General features: G+C 41.1%; 1 protein-coding gene across 40 annotated transcripts in view; it reads right to left on the bottom strand.

Moving 5' to 3' along the window:
• FNDC3B (fibronectin type III domain containing 3B) overlaps nucleotides 1–15,056 on the bottom strand; it is a 361,710-nt gene that overhangs the window by 93,706 nt on the left and 252,948 nt on the right. For all 40 annotated transcript variants that reach the window (XM_086394520.1, XM_086394600.1, XM_086394566.1 and 37 more), the window contains 2 exons: nucleotides 12,410–12,468; nucleotides 4,063–4,214 (listed from right to left, as the gene is read on the bottom strand). In XM_086394520.1, coding sequence (XP_086250646.1) covers nucleotides 4,063–4,214; nucleotides 12,410–12,468 — 211 coding nt within the window. The remainder of the gene's footprint in view (nucleotides 1–4,062; nucleotides 4,215–12,409; nucleotides 12,469–15,056) is intronic.

Genomic DNA, 15,056 nt, shown 5'->3' with positions numbered 1-15,056 from the left:
GGCAAGACAGGGGCAAGGTAATAAGAAGTACAGACTCCTTTGTATAAAGTAAATAAGCTACAAGGATATCTCGTATAGCACAGGAAACATAGCGAGTACTTCATAATAACTTAAAATGGAGTATCAGCTATAAAAATTTCGAATCACTATGTAGTATACGTGAAACTAATGTAATACTGTATGCAAACTATATTTCAAAGTAGTAAATAAGTGAGTTAAAAAAAAAAATTAATGGGCTGTTCCTAAACATGATTTAATCACATTGAGGCCAGCAAGCTCCAGTGCTTCCCAGTGTGCTGGAATAGGAAGGACATAGAGCCACCCTGATGAAAACCTCCCACAAATGTTAAAAGGCTGCATCTGATCAAGCTCCAGAGCTAACAATCAATAAGAAATACAGGAAAGGAAGATTAAATTCAGAGCGGCCAAAAAAAAAGTGATCCACTCTTTGCAGCTGGTCAAGAATTTTAAAAAAGGATGAGAGATACACCTGAAACCAATACTGTAGATCAACTATACATTAATTAAAAAATTTTAAAGTTACATTTTAAAATTAAATATATTTATTTATAAAAATACATTTTAAAATATAAAATGCATTACAGAAAAGAAAAAGGATGAGGACACTATTCTAGATTAAAATGGATTTATGAGAAAACGAAGATCATGGCATCCAGTCCCACCACTTCATGGGAAATAGATGGGGAAACAGTGGAAACAGTGTCAGACTTTATTTTTCTGGGCTCAAAAATCACTACAGATGGTGGCTGCAACCATGAAATTAAAAGACACTTACTCCTTGGAAGGAAAGTTATGACCAACCTAGATAGCATATTCAAAAGCAGAGACATTACTTCGCCAACAAAGGTTCGTCTAGTCAAGGCTATGGTTTTTCCTGTAGTCATGTATGGATGTGAGAGTTGGACTGTGAAGAAGGCTGAGCGCCAAAGAATTGATGCTTTTGAACTGTGGTGTTGGAGAAGACTCTTGAGAGTCCCTTGGACTGCAAGGAGATCCGACCAGTCCATTCTGAAGGAGATCAGCCCTGGGATTTCTTTGGAAGGAATGATGCTAAAGCTGAAACTCCAATGCTTTGGCCACCTCATGTGAAGAGTTGACTCATTGGAAAAGACTCTGATGCTGGGAGGGATTGGGGTCAGGAAGAGAAGGGGATGACAGAGGATGAGATGGCTGGATGGCATAACTGACTCGATGGACGTGAATCTCAGTGAACTCCGGGAGTTGGTGATGGACAGGGAGGCCTGGCGTGCTGCGATTCATGGGGTCGCAAAGAGTCGGACACGACTGAGCGACTGATCTTATCTGATGAGACCTAATAATCCCAAGCAGTAAGTAAACTCCATTTGGATTCCAAGGGGAAGAAATCAATATTAAAACGTATTTTTGAGACAGTTGGGGAAATCTGAACATGGTCTAGGTATTAAATGATGCCAAGCATTATTGTTAGCTTTTCTAGATGTTAATGAGATTGTGTGTTACTCAGTCAGGGTTGATTCTTTGCGACCCTATGGAGTGTAGCCCACCAGGCTCTTTTGCCCGTGGAATTCCCCAGGAAAGAATACTGGAGTAGGTAGCCATTTCCTTCTCCAGGAGATCTTCCTAACCCAAGGACTGAACCCGGGTCTCCTGCTTTGCAGGCAGATTCTTTATCGTCTGAGCCACCAGAAAATCACTGCAGTTATGTAAAAAATGTCTATGTTTATCTATTTTGAACTATGCAGGAATAAATTTGACTTGTTATCTGTGAGCTGCTACCAAATCCTTCAATCATAATAACAATAATAAAGATAAAGGGGACATGAGTCAAATGTGGCAAAATCTTGAAAATTTGTTAAATCTGAGTAATGATTACCTGGAGTTCACTGTATTACTTTTTCTACTTTTCTGTATGTTTGAAATTTAACCATAATTTTAAACATATTTTAAACCTCTTGCCCTGCTAGGTTTAACATTTTTGTTTTTGAAAAAGCATGTATATGTGTCAGTTTTCTTTATTAAAGCAGAAGATTAAAAAAAAAATTCAGGGTAATAGAAGACAATGAAATACGGTAGAAGTGTTCCAAATTAAAGAAGGTTACTGAGACATGACAACTAACTGCTGTATTTGACCCTAGAATGCATCTTGTCTTAGAGGGGAAGAAAAATGCTACCAGACATTATTTAACCAACCAACAAAATGAGAATGTAGATGATGGACTGGATAAAAATACGGTATTGATGTAAAGGCATGAAGTTGGTAACTGCATTATAGCTATTCAAGAAAATATTTTAGGAAACACACTGCAATATTTGGCAGTAAAGGACCACGATATTTAAAACTAATAGGAAAAAACAGATTTAGAGAGAAAGGCAGGAGAGAAAATCAAATAGTAAAGCAAATAGAGTAAAAAGCTAATAACAGGTGAATCTGAGTAAAAGATATGCACATATTCCTCAATCTCTTTATTTTTGCAACATTTTGTAAATTTGAAAATTATTCAAATAAAAATGCTTTTTAAAAGTTGCAAACTGAAGGCCAATGTCTACACCTTGCCTACAGCTCTGTTGTTTGACTTGACTTTATCTTTAAAGTTTTTAAAATTTGCTCAATAATTAATAGTGTAAAATTAGGAGCGTTTACAAAACAACTTAGATTTCCAGCATTTCCTTTTAAAAAAAAAATCCAAGGAGTTCACAAATCCAGACCTATAAAGCCTTATGCAATAACCTATTTCAGGTGAGTTGCAGCTGCTGCTTTCTCAAGGAAGACAGAATGTTCCCATTCACTTCATTCCCAAGCTTCCTACTTTCTCACTTATGGGCACCTGGGACTGTAGGTCCTGCCACCAAGAACCATCATGCATTGATAGAATCTGTTTCCTGGCAGGCTGGGGGAAATGGCGCTCTTTATTTTGTTAAGGTCACTACCAATTCTGAGTTTTCAAAACAGTACCCAATAGAGTTAAGGGGATAGGACTACATTCTGAGGACAGTGAAAAAGCACCACAGAGTTCTTTCACAGGGCAGTAACACGGCCTGATTTCTGTTTCTGCAGGGTGGAGGCTGGACGGGAAGACAGCTTGCCAGAGCGGATGCTGGAGGGGCCTGAGAAGACTCTTGCAGGAGTCCAGGAAGAGATGACAGAGCTCTATGGGCAGTCACAGGAGGACAGGGTGACTGAAGAGCTACCTTCCCTCTCTTCCCCCCTTTTCTTTGTCCAGGAGACAAATCCCCAGAGCAACTTAATAATAAGGAATGGGGCTGGGGTAGGGGGGGGTCAGTGGGGGGAAGTGGGGATGCAAGGTCTGTAGCAGGGAAACAGGAGAGAAAAGCAGTCTGGCTGGTAGAGGAAGAAGTGGACTTTTGTGACCTCACGACCCTGGGCCCGCGCAGTACTTCCTGGGGCCAGTCATAGAGAGGTCAAACAGACTGCCTCCATTTCCTGCTCTGCAAATCTGAGCAGTACCCAGCAATCACAAAAGAAAAAACACTTGACCCTAAAAAATATTTTATCTCATTTAGAACACAACTATAAATCGTGTGAATGGTTAATATCCGGGAGTTCATAAAGTGGAAGAGGATAATCCCTTATTCTGTGTGCTAATAAACTTCTGACTATTTAAGATAGCCTCCAAATAAAATGGTTCACTACACACTGGAAAACTATCGTAGAGGATAAGAAGTAGGGTGAATACAAAACTACACTGTAGACTAGCAAAAGGTCTGGGCCTAAAAGGTGACCATAGGAGGGCATGATAAATGGCATACTCACTCTTTGCCCTGCCAACATTAATGGAAAATCTTTAGTCCTATGCTGGCAAGCTAACGTAACCAAGTGACACATCTGACCACCACCAAATGGCTCTATACAAGTAATTTCTGATCAGTAATTACTTGAACAAAATTAACTCTTGACATTGTAATTATCACTAATTCTTTAAGAGAACTATTTAAAGGAAAATTTACAAAGCCATTAAATTCTTCTTTTTTTTTTAATTCTCCTTAAGAATGCCAATTTCACAGTTTAGCAGCTGGAGAAAAACACATGGAAATATACATTACCTGTAAATTATCTTGTATTTTCCATCTCGTCCTTTGTCTGACAAAGCCACCTCATAACTGTAGGGAAAGGAAAGACCACTGTGGGGTCCACACGAAAGTCCAACAGGGGGCGTCCAGGACAACACAACTGTTCTTGCCTGAATATTAGAAACCTGAGGAAGAGAAATAAGAATCACACACGACACTTCTCAGAACATTTTGTGATTATCAGCAGTAGCATAAAAATGGCTCAGATTTAACTCAAAAAAAAATGATTTTAATTTACAAATTCATTTTAATTGCAAAGAAAACCCATCCTATATTGTTTTCTCTTGCCAAGATCCTGATGTCCAAACTGTAACTCCTGAAATGTCTGTCCTTATTATGAAAACTTATGTGCAAGTCTGGTGTAATTCACACTTGGTCCTCCAGAAAGTAAAAATAATGTCATGTCTGATAATTTTTCTAAAGGTAAAAAGTTGAACGTGATAAATCTCCATGATAGTACTTTCTGGCAGACTCCAAGGCTTGCTTGATGTCGAATTAGCCTGCAAAGCCAAGATCTTCCAAACCATGTTCCTCAAAGTCCTGCAGGTTCCTGGGAAAACCCTCAGGGTGCGGGAGGATGGGGGGAGGTAGGGCTGGGAGTGGTGGCAAAAATAGAGCCAAGGCCCAGGCTGACAGCTGGCAGAAATAAGTGCAGAAATGTTCCACCTCTCTAGGCTCTGCTTTTATCTTTTGCTTTGGCCTCCACTTAAGACTTCATTTGAAAAAAGGAGTCTGGGACTCTAAACGCCCCAACTTTTTCCCTTGAGCTAGCACTTACACTGTCTCTTGGGCATCCTCAGCAGGACTGAGACCCAGCTGCCCGCAGCCGTAACCTGCTCCTTAACAGGTTAACCTGTTACCTTAACAGTTAAGTGGCTTCTCCTCTGCAATTTGATGTTTCATCTCTAACTGTGCTTCCTGGGGAACCTCCCCCACACACTATTTGCCTTCCAATCTTTGTTTCAGAGTCTGTTTCTGGAGAAACCAAAAATCTAGTGCACAATCTAATTCTTTAAAATAAATCTGTTTTTTAAGGTTCTGATCTTCTAAAGTTCATTTTGTTGCTCTCCAAATAATATATTAAAAATATAAGAATTAAAACATACACTGAAGTTTAATGTCCATACAAGACTTTATAGCCATAGATTGGTAGGCTATGGATGGAGATGTCTAAACTACATTCTTTTCTTCTATTTTTTTGGTCACTATCTGACCTAAATAAAGAGTATTAAAATACAAAATAATATAAAAGCGTGAATAATAAATATGGAAATGAATACCAACTTTCCCTTTTCAGTCTATCATTCATTCCATTTTGAGCAGAGCCCTCCACATCATTTCTATTCCAAATAGACATAGCATCATATATGATTTAGTCAAACTCCTACTCATCCTTTAAGACCCTAAGCCTAGGGCTCACTACCCCCAAGTAGCATTCCCTGAAGTACCCTATCGGGTCTCTGTTTCACAGCACCTTGTTGCTATCTCTACCCATTGCTAATCATGTTTATAGCATTTACCTGCCTTTCTCACTGGACTGTGGGACTCCCTAAGCAGAAGGCCCAAGGCATATTCAACCATGAGTAGTGATTGTTTGGTAAACATTGAATGAAAAATAAAAAAAGAGGAAGACAGCCTGAGTTTCTGATACAGGTAACAAGGAGGATGGCAGGCTAGCATTATACACATCTTTTAAATACAGGATGCTTGGGGCTGGTGCACTGGGATGACCCAGAGGGATGGTACGGGGAGGGAGGTGGAAGGGGGGTTCAGGATGGGGAACATGTGTATACCTGTGGCAGATTCAAGGTGATGTATGGCAAAACCAATACAATATTGTAAAGTAATTAACCTCCAATTAAATAAATTTATATTTTAAAAAAATCCCAAAAAGACACTGTTACAGAACTGAACTCTACCCTTCTTGCTTCGACTCCAGACTAACTAAGAGCTCCTCTTCTGCCTACAGCTGCCCCTTCAGCATGCCATCTCCTCTCACACCCTGAGACTTAGCTCCGGACTTTCCTGTTTTCCTGCCTTTAACATACCTTACTTGGTGAGGGGCTATGGACACAGAGATGATGACGATATGACCTCTGCCTGATGAAGACAGAGAGATGCATGAGGGGGCTCATGGCAGACCCACTGAGCACACAGGGCCCCACAGCAGCTTGAGACCAATTCATGAAAAACTTCTATCCAGTGCTACCTGACCCTCTGCTCAGGATCTGTCGCTGTTTCCTCTGTGCTCCAACCACCTTGTGTGGGCGCTGACATGTAACGCTCACTTCATGACGCTCTGCTCTGTGTGTTGTTCCCTTGACTGAATTTTAAGGTAGTATTTCTACCACATACACCACTATATTTGCTGAATTACTCACATCATTAATGACTAACCTAGGGATACTGGATAATATATTTGATTCTTAACTTACAAAGAGAGATTTTTGCTATGAGGAGTTCCGTTTATAACTTTAAAGGATGCTGATTAGGTACCGAGAAACATTCAACTGAGATGATAAATAGCCCAATTCCAAGAGCACAGAGGATAGTAACACTGACTCTATGAATGGTGGTGTGAAATAACATCACATCTTAAAATAGCTCAAATGCTAGCACTTTAGATACTGAACACACACACAGAAGTCGCTCAGTCATGTCCAACTCTTTGCGACCCCATGGATTATAGCCCATCAGGCTCCTCAGTCCATGGGATTTTCCAGGCATGAATACTGGAGTGGGTTGCCATTTCCTTCTCCAGATACTGAACAGGTACCCATAAATTCACATCCCTTTAAACTCTACCGTTTTCACCAGCTATTAAGAATGTAAGCCTAAGAGCTTTTACCACAAGAAGAAAACATTTTTCTTCCTTTATATTGTATCTATATGAGATGATGGATATTAGCTGAACTTATTGTGATAATCAATTAACAATATATGTAAATCAAACAAAAAAAATTACTTTCTTTCCTTTTGTTGTTTAGTCACTCAGTTGTGTCCAATTCTGCAACTCCATGGACTGCAGCCCATCAGGCTCCTCTGTCTGTGGAGTTTTCCCAGTAAGACTACTGGGGTGAGTCCTACTCCAGGGGATCTTCTCAACCCAAGGATCAAACCCATATTTCCTGCATTGCCAGCATTCTTTACCACTGAGCCACGGGGGGAAGCCCTTTAGGACTTGGTTAAACTATTACTTAACTGAACAGTGATGTACAACACCTGAAGTATCAACTAAAAAAACACACCCTTTCCCGAGGTTCCCTTAGCAAGCCTTAGGAAGGCCAACTGTCATCTGAACACAGACCTCTGCATCCTTCCCACTGGCCAGCCTAACGGAAGTACACTTGGAGAACTCAGCATCATTTTCAAAGGTTGGCGGCTTCTGGGAATTCTTCCCTGGATATGAGCAGCCTGCCACCTAGATTACTACCAGACTTGTAAGGCCTAGTCCCTTCTGTGCTCCCCCTGCCCTGCCTTTCACTGAGCCTTTCTGGGTCTCAGGTTTCCTTTCTTCAGGCATTAGAGTCCTGAGAGAAAGAGTGCTTTGTCTCTGTTAGAACTTGGAACTCACTTCCATCCCAGGTTTGATGCCAGGGAATTACACAGTGCCTTTCAGGAGAATGTCATGTAAAGGGGTCATCAGCAGTGGAGGCCTTTACTCCAAGCATCCAGGGAGCTGATAACCTTAATGAGAGATTCAGAACTCTAAGAACTAGGCTGGGTTCAAGTCTACTTTGGAGTGACAGCATTCTTAAACAAGCTTCCCCTTCATTCATTTAGGGTCTCTCTCTCTCTCTGGTGAAACTTTCTCACCTGCAGTGACCACTGAACTGAACTAGGGCATGGCTAATCTGATCATCACAATGACTGTCATGGCAGTGATCCAAAAAAAGAAGTTTAGAAGCCATAAAACTAACTGACTTTATGATGTTTAACTATTCTACCATAAACAGAAGTCAATCTCCTTTGAATGGTGATACAAGTGGTGATTGCCAGTTACAAAATTATTGGACAAGGCCCAATGTGACATTTGTTTCAGCGCTAGAGATATAAAAGAGTCTACTGTGAAGGTTACTATTGTAAGTCTGTATAGAAATTACTTAAACCGCTTTGAAGTATCTCTGAAGGACTCATAAAAACCACTATTTACTTCTCAATGATTACACACTGATTAGAGATCATTTCTGTTATGTATTTATTAAATATAGATGTGAACTTGAGAACAGCTGCTAGCTAAAGGCATATATATATTTATACTCATGTTCACAAATGATAAGATTGCATTATCTTGCAGCTATTTCATATGTAATCCTCAGTGTTCTCTTTCTCCCTTTAACCTCCTGTTCATCCTGGTATTTTTATTCTGTGAAAATTTACTGTCTTAATTTTCAGACTATCTTATATGCAAATGATATTCATTATTTGGATCCAAAACACCACTTACTCTCATAAAGTTACTACACTGTTACTCCCATGTTCAAAAATATTCTGTGTAAGTTAATAGCTTCTAAATTTGGTCTGGTCTTTGGATTTAACTATGCGGGAGGCCTGCTGATCCAATCTAGGGAGTATGTTAAGAAAATATTTCCATAGCAATACTGGCTTCACTTCTAAAGTACCATCACAAAAAATACAAACATAAAGGAAAATTTAAAAGGAAAAGGTCAAAGAGATCATTATTCACAGAAAAAGGATATTCAAATTTAGGGATTTCAGAATCATCTGTTACTATAATTCCTTAAGTGCGAAGACCCTTGAATCTGTCTCCAGATCTATGGCTATTTATCTGTCAACGGATTGTTTCTTGTAGGGACTGTTGTTCTCCTTAGGTCGTTTACTCATGTCTGGAGCCAAAAAATCCATTGTTTCTACAAGCTAAACATTAGCGGATGGAAACGATGCAGAACCTCAATTCCTGGTTACATTTATTTACATACTGAAAACGAACTGTCCAGCAGTTCAGGGGAGACTTCATCGAGCATCACCATCAGAGCAGACTAAACCATGTCAGGTTGGAACTGGCTGGGACTGCAGAAGTTAATTCCTAAAACACTTAGAATAGTATCCAGCTTATCTCTCTGGTATAGCAGTGGTTTATGAGTATAGTCCCCAAGACACCTAATTGTTACAGTCTTGGGACAAACACGTAGTATATTTGTACCCTCTTTTATTTAATGATAAGTACTTGGATTTTTATAGTATCTGGGTTTCTGAAGCATAAATGACTTGCTTAATTCAGGGTGCCCAAAGTTCTAGAAAGACGACTAGAATCTACAGGTCCTCGATAATGCTCCTATACCTAAAACAAATCATCTGCAAAACTTTGAAGAAAAATACATGAGTATTATTTGGAAGTGTTACCAGATGCGGCTGCAAGAAAAAAAAAACAACAACAATCCTTTAGACAACTGTGTACTGAACTTTCTGCAGCTGTTTCTTTTCCTAGAAGGTGAACAGCCCTCCTTCCCACTTCAGCATGTTGCAGAGAGTCTCGCCTTTGCCTAATGATATGCTATAAACTATAGGAAAATACTCCATTCCAAGGACTCTATAAATAGCATATAATTTACTTCTCAGATAATCCAATGTGGTATTTATTATTCAGCCTTCCAAAGATAAGGAAACCTTGGCTCAGGGTCACAAAGACAGCTAATGGCCACGCTGGGCCCCAACTCACAGGACCCCCCACTGCCCCTCCATGCTGCTGCCTCCCACCCTGGCTCCCAGCCGTCCCTACATCCCACCAGGCTGGCTGAGCCTCATCTGAGCTGGCCAGGCTACCAGCATCTGTCTCACCTGGCAGAGCCTCACTACAGCCACTGCAGTCTGCCACACATTTATTTACCAAATATTTGTTAAGGGCTCACACTGTGCCAAGGACAGTGCGAGGTACCAGGGGCACAAAGATGAATAAGACACAACCATGGACATGAACTTCAGACAGAGGGGAGAGAAGAGGAAGGAAGGGAGAATAATGGTATAAACAATTCATGGGGATCAGAAGGATGGGTGGACTGTCACTCAGCAGAGGTTTATCTGGGGACCAGTGGTGGGTGTGGTGGTCAGAAGAACAACATGCCTCCCTCAAGATGTCTGAATTCTAATCCCTGGGACCTAAAAGGTAAAAAGAGACTCTGCAGAGGTGATTAAGTGAAGGACCTTGAGAGGATGGGACTACCCTGGCTTATCTGAGTGGGCCTGAGGTAATAATAAGTGTCTTTGTAGGTAAAAAAGGGAGGCAGGAAAGTCAGAGTCAGGAGAAGGAAGTATGAGAATGGAACGGGTGTGAGCAAGCAACACGGGCAGCCTCTAGATACTGGAAGGGGAGAGGAAACAGATTTGCCCCAGAGAGGAGTATAGCCCTAGCTGATACCTTGATTTTAGCCAAATGAGACCCACTTGGGACTTTTTGACCTCTCAGATAAGAATCTGATTATAAGTACACTGAACATCATGGCCATTTACACAAAAACCTGTCTACCTTGCTGTAAAACCTGAAAAGATTTTAGCACTTAATAAACACTGAATCGGGGTAAGGACCAATGCATATAAATAGTGTTTTTATCTTGCTAGAGCCACATGATCCTCAGAAATAGACTCCATCATCTGCAGTAAAGAAATGACCAGGTATAACTCAAGAAAAACACGGTGTGTGTGTACACGTGACAGAGACCAGAGGAAGCTGTCTGAGTACAACTGGGACATCAACTAAACTGTCACTCTGCCTTCTCACGCTGATTATGACTTCAGAGTCCTAACGTACACATATGCCTGTTTTATGACTCTGCCCTCAAGCCTTCTGTAATCTCTCCCTACACTCGGCCCCATCCACAAAGCTATCATCCATTCCTCTCACTCCCTCGCACGTGTTCCCCCATGGCTATCTCATTGCCCTCTCTCTACAGCACTGATCTACCAGATCCTTTTGACTGCCCACTTACTCGTCTTCCTGGATACCCTGCTTGCGAAACAAATTCCACATGTCTAAGAATGGCACTGAAGATACAAAAAGGACACAGACATGAACTTTTCTAGAGGAACTCATAGACGACTGGGAAAGACACAAAAACAAGGAAACAGAGCACAATATATCACATACACACAGTGAAGCTGAAGAAAGACCAGTGGTACCAAACATCGAGTGGAGCATCCCAGTTGATGGGACAAAAGTCAGGGCAGCCAGCTCAGAGGAAGCAACTCCTGAAAGGAGGCATCTAAGCCTGAAAGCCCAGCTATCCATGACACCTGATATCTAACAGGTTGTCGCGCCTGATGGATTTCTCTAGAATGGCTCTCATGTCTGTCCTCTCCTTGCCACACCTGATGTATCACCCTAACTTTGACTCCCACGGTCTCTCATCAGCACTACAGTAACACATTCCTAACACTTGTCTCGTCTCCCTGGGTCCATCCTCTCTGCTCACTGCACTGCACTTGCCCACTGTTTGATACTCCTTAAAGTACAGTCCTGATTATATAACTTCTTTGCTCGCAAACTCTCAATGGCAACCTGCTCCTTACTGGATTAAGTGCAGACTCCCCAACCCAGCATCAACACCCTGCTCCTCCACAAGTGCCCTATTGTGCCCAGAGTCCGGCACACCTCATGTTTTTAGGTTTAGTCAAACTCAACTATGTGCCCTGAGGCATGTTTGGACCCTTCTGTTAAAAGTCTCAGTATTTGAAACACATGAAGAAGTAAGGTTTTCCAATTCAGCTAGAAAACCCTCCAAAGAACTTTGGCTCTCTAAACTCAGATGAAAGGCTGAATCAACATTTTGAATTTTTCACTTGAATTTCAAAGCATCTGGCAAAATCGAACTGAACTCTCACAATATCACTACTCCCACCAGTTTTTTTTTTCCTTGCCATTACAGTTTGGACTTATTTTACTCAGTTCATATTTAAGTATCTTTTGAAATTTACCTGGAAAAATACTTTGAATTACTGAGGTTTTCAAAAAATTATTATTACTACATTTACACGGGTAAAGGGAAATTACCAAAAGAAAACTTTACTGTAGACCTTGTATGTGTGGGGGGGGTGGTGGCGGTGGTGGTGTATCCTTGGATGTTGGGATGAATACCTAATTGCATTCAGAATATCTAAATAAAGAAGACATTTTAGTGGATGATGACTAAACAGAAGACTGCTGTTTTATATTTTCACGCTCCATTAATAACAGCTCTATTTCATAGTTTATGAATAATCTGCAATGGGAAGGGGCCCTTTTGCTTACCTACTGTGTGGTAAAAGAAAAGCATGTTTGAAATACTTAAAAGAGCACCATTTATGCTGAGAAATCCAGAAGACATACCTGTGGCTTCTCTATTCCCGAAAGAATGTCTTGCACCCTCTTTACTTCCAGCTCATACTCTGCATGGCAAAAAGAGGGAGAAAAAGAGAAATCAGTTAACACCATTAGAAGTCAGCAAGGTTGTCAACTTCCTTTCCCAAGGCCTTTAGCAAGGGTTATCATTAAGTCAGTTGCCTGTTACCATGAACTTCCGGTACCACAAGCATGATGACAAAAACCAGGAATGGGGATGTCTTTGGGGGTACGGATTTCACTGTGATTGTGCTAACTTGACACTACTATTGGTTTACATATTCACAGAGCTGACTAGATTAACATGGAATTCCACCTAATAATTCAACAGGCAACAGGGAATAGAGAACCCTGAGGAGGAGACAGGGGAGACCAGTGCAGCCAGAAGCTGAGAGCAATAAGGAGATGAGGTTGAAGATAGGGGCCAGTTCATGTAGGGCTGTGAGTTCAGATTTTTTAACTCAGTTTTTATTCTAAGTTCAATAAGAAACCACTGGTGTGTTTTAGTGGAGGGACTGACACAATATTATTTTGAGTTTGAAAATATCTGCTTGTCTGCATGAATAATGGATATATGGAAGCTAAGACTGGGAGCAGAAAGACCAGTCAGCACACTGCTGAACTGGTCCAGGTGAAGGGTGGAACTGGCCGGAGCAGGGGGTGGTAGTAAAGATGCTAAGAACAGGTATGGTTCTAGAGGTACAGGTGCTAAAGGAAAGGGCATGATAGGCGAGGATGAGGGAATGTGAAGAATCAAAGAGAATCCCTAGTTGGGGGCTGGATCAACGGAAAGGATAGTATTTTTAAATAAGATGGGGAGACAGGCAAGTTTTGGGGTGGAGCAAGAATTGTTTTTGAAATGAAAGGGGAGAATTGCTTGGAGGAGCAAGGATGGTGTGGGAAGGATATGTATAAATAGGATAAATGACAGAATTTAAACTTAAGAACCTGTTTTGCTAAAGGAAACATCTGACTTTCACAACCTGCTTGATGGAATCTAATTTTGAGTCTACAGATTAACTTAACTGTTCAACTAGTTTATGAGCTATATACCTAGGGATACATGATTACCAAGACATGTCCTTGACCCCAAGATATTTCAAGTCTAGCGAGGGGTGGGGTTAGGGGTGAGGAATGGAAGCAAATAGGTGATTACAGAGTGACGGGTGCCATGGTAAAGGCTCTCCAAGTGAGAGAAGTTCTAGAAGTTTCCTATGAACCAACATCCAGCTGCATACTACGGGCAAGCAGACATTTGGAGGAGGAGGGAGGAATGGACTAGGGGTGAGAACAGGTTAGTAAGCCCAGCTCTTCACAGACTGTGCATTCACGATGTTCAGGTCTAATTTCAAAGAATCCCATCTCAACCCCTATCCACTTGCCCCAGGTTTCCTCCAGTCATTCTCCTATCCTACCGATTCTCCTGCAGCAGTCATCAAAATCAGACATTAATTCTCCTGTTTAATTGTTCCCTCATTTATTACTTCTTTTCTGCTAAAATAAAAGCTTTAGGAAGGAAGTTAAACTACAGATCTGGAGCAGATATATTTTTTCTGTCAATAATTTGAAAAAGTCAAAGTGTTAGTCATTCAGTTGTGTCCGACTCTTTGCGACCCCACGGACTGTAGCCTGCCAGGCTCCTCTGTCCATGGAATTCTCCAGGCGAGAATACTCGAGTGGGTAGCCGTTCCCTTCTCCAGAGGATCTTCCCCACCCCAGGATCGAACCTGTGTCTCCTGCATCTCCTGCTTTGGCAGGCGGATTCTTTACCATTGTGCCACCTGGGAAAGCCCATACATTTCTGTTGATAACCAGACAGTTAAATATTTTAAACCTTGTGGGTCACACAAAGACCTCTGGCACACATTCTTTTTTTCTAGCACTTAAAAATGCCACCCCCTAGTTTCACGTGTGGGGGACACTAGAAGAGGCCACAGCGTATACTTCAGCTCCAGGCCCCACTGCAGGACACGCTCACAATGCAGCCCAGAGTGCCTCTAATAGATCCTGCAGGGTCAGAGCCCAATGCATACTTGTTGACTCAGTAAATAAACCAAGCCTACATAAAAAATAACAAGAACTTCTAGTTGGCTCCACCTTAAAGGAATCAGTTCTTTTTTTTCCCCCATTGCATTCTGCTTGGCATAACATGTTTACCTTTATTTTGGTGAGAAAAATAAATGGGTTGGTGGCAATATAATATTTTTTAAAATTGTAACTAAAAGAAAATTCACCTTCAAAAGACTGAATGTCCTAAGCTCATTTATGATCATGTATTCGTGTTAAGATATAGACAATGGACTACACCCATAACTCAAAACATATCCTCACGTTTTCTGGGAACTCCTACTGAGTCAACTGTAAATACTGTGTATCTCAGAAGTTAATTGTCAGTAAAAAACACATGAGCACAGCTGCAATAAAGGAACTAGTTCAGTTGTTAAAGACAAAACTTTCTGAATCACTGGTTATTCCAGAGTTTGAAGGACCCTATGATTTCAAACACTCAACAGAGATACAATTCAAACACTAGATACGTTCAAACAGCTAGCTGTTCTGACAGACATTTAAAATGTCTCAGGATAAGAAGCCAAACCTTATTTTTGAGGTAATAAAGCAGGGGTCCCCAACCACC

Source organism: Bos grunniens, chromosome 1 (genome assembly GCF_055505025.1).
Source record: "Bos grunniens cultivar Pamir isolate PY7600 chromosome 1, Bosgru_T2T1.0, whole genome shotgun sequence".
Lineage (NCBI taxonomy): Eukaryota > Metazoa > Chordata > Mammalia > Artiodactyla > Bovidae > Bos > Bos grunniens.
Note: the sequence above shows the minus strand (reverse complement) of the source record. Positions and strands in the feature narration are given on the sequence as shown.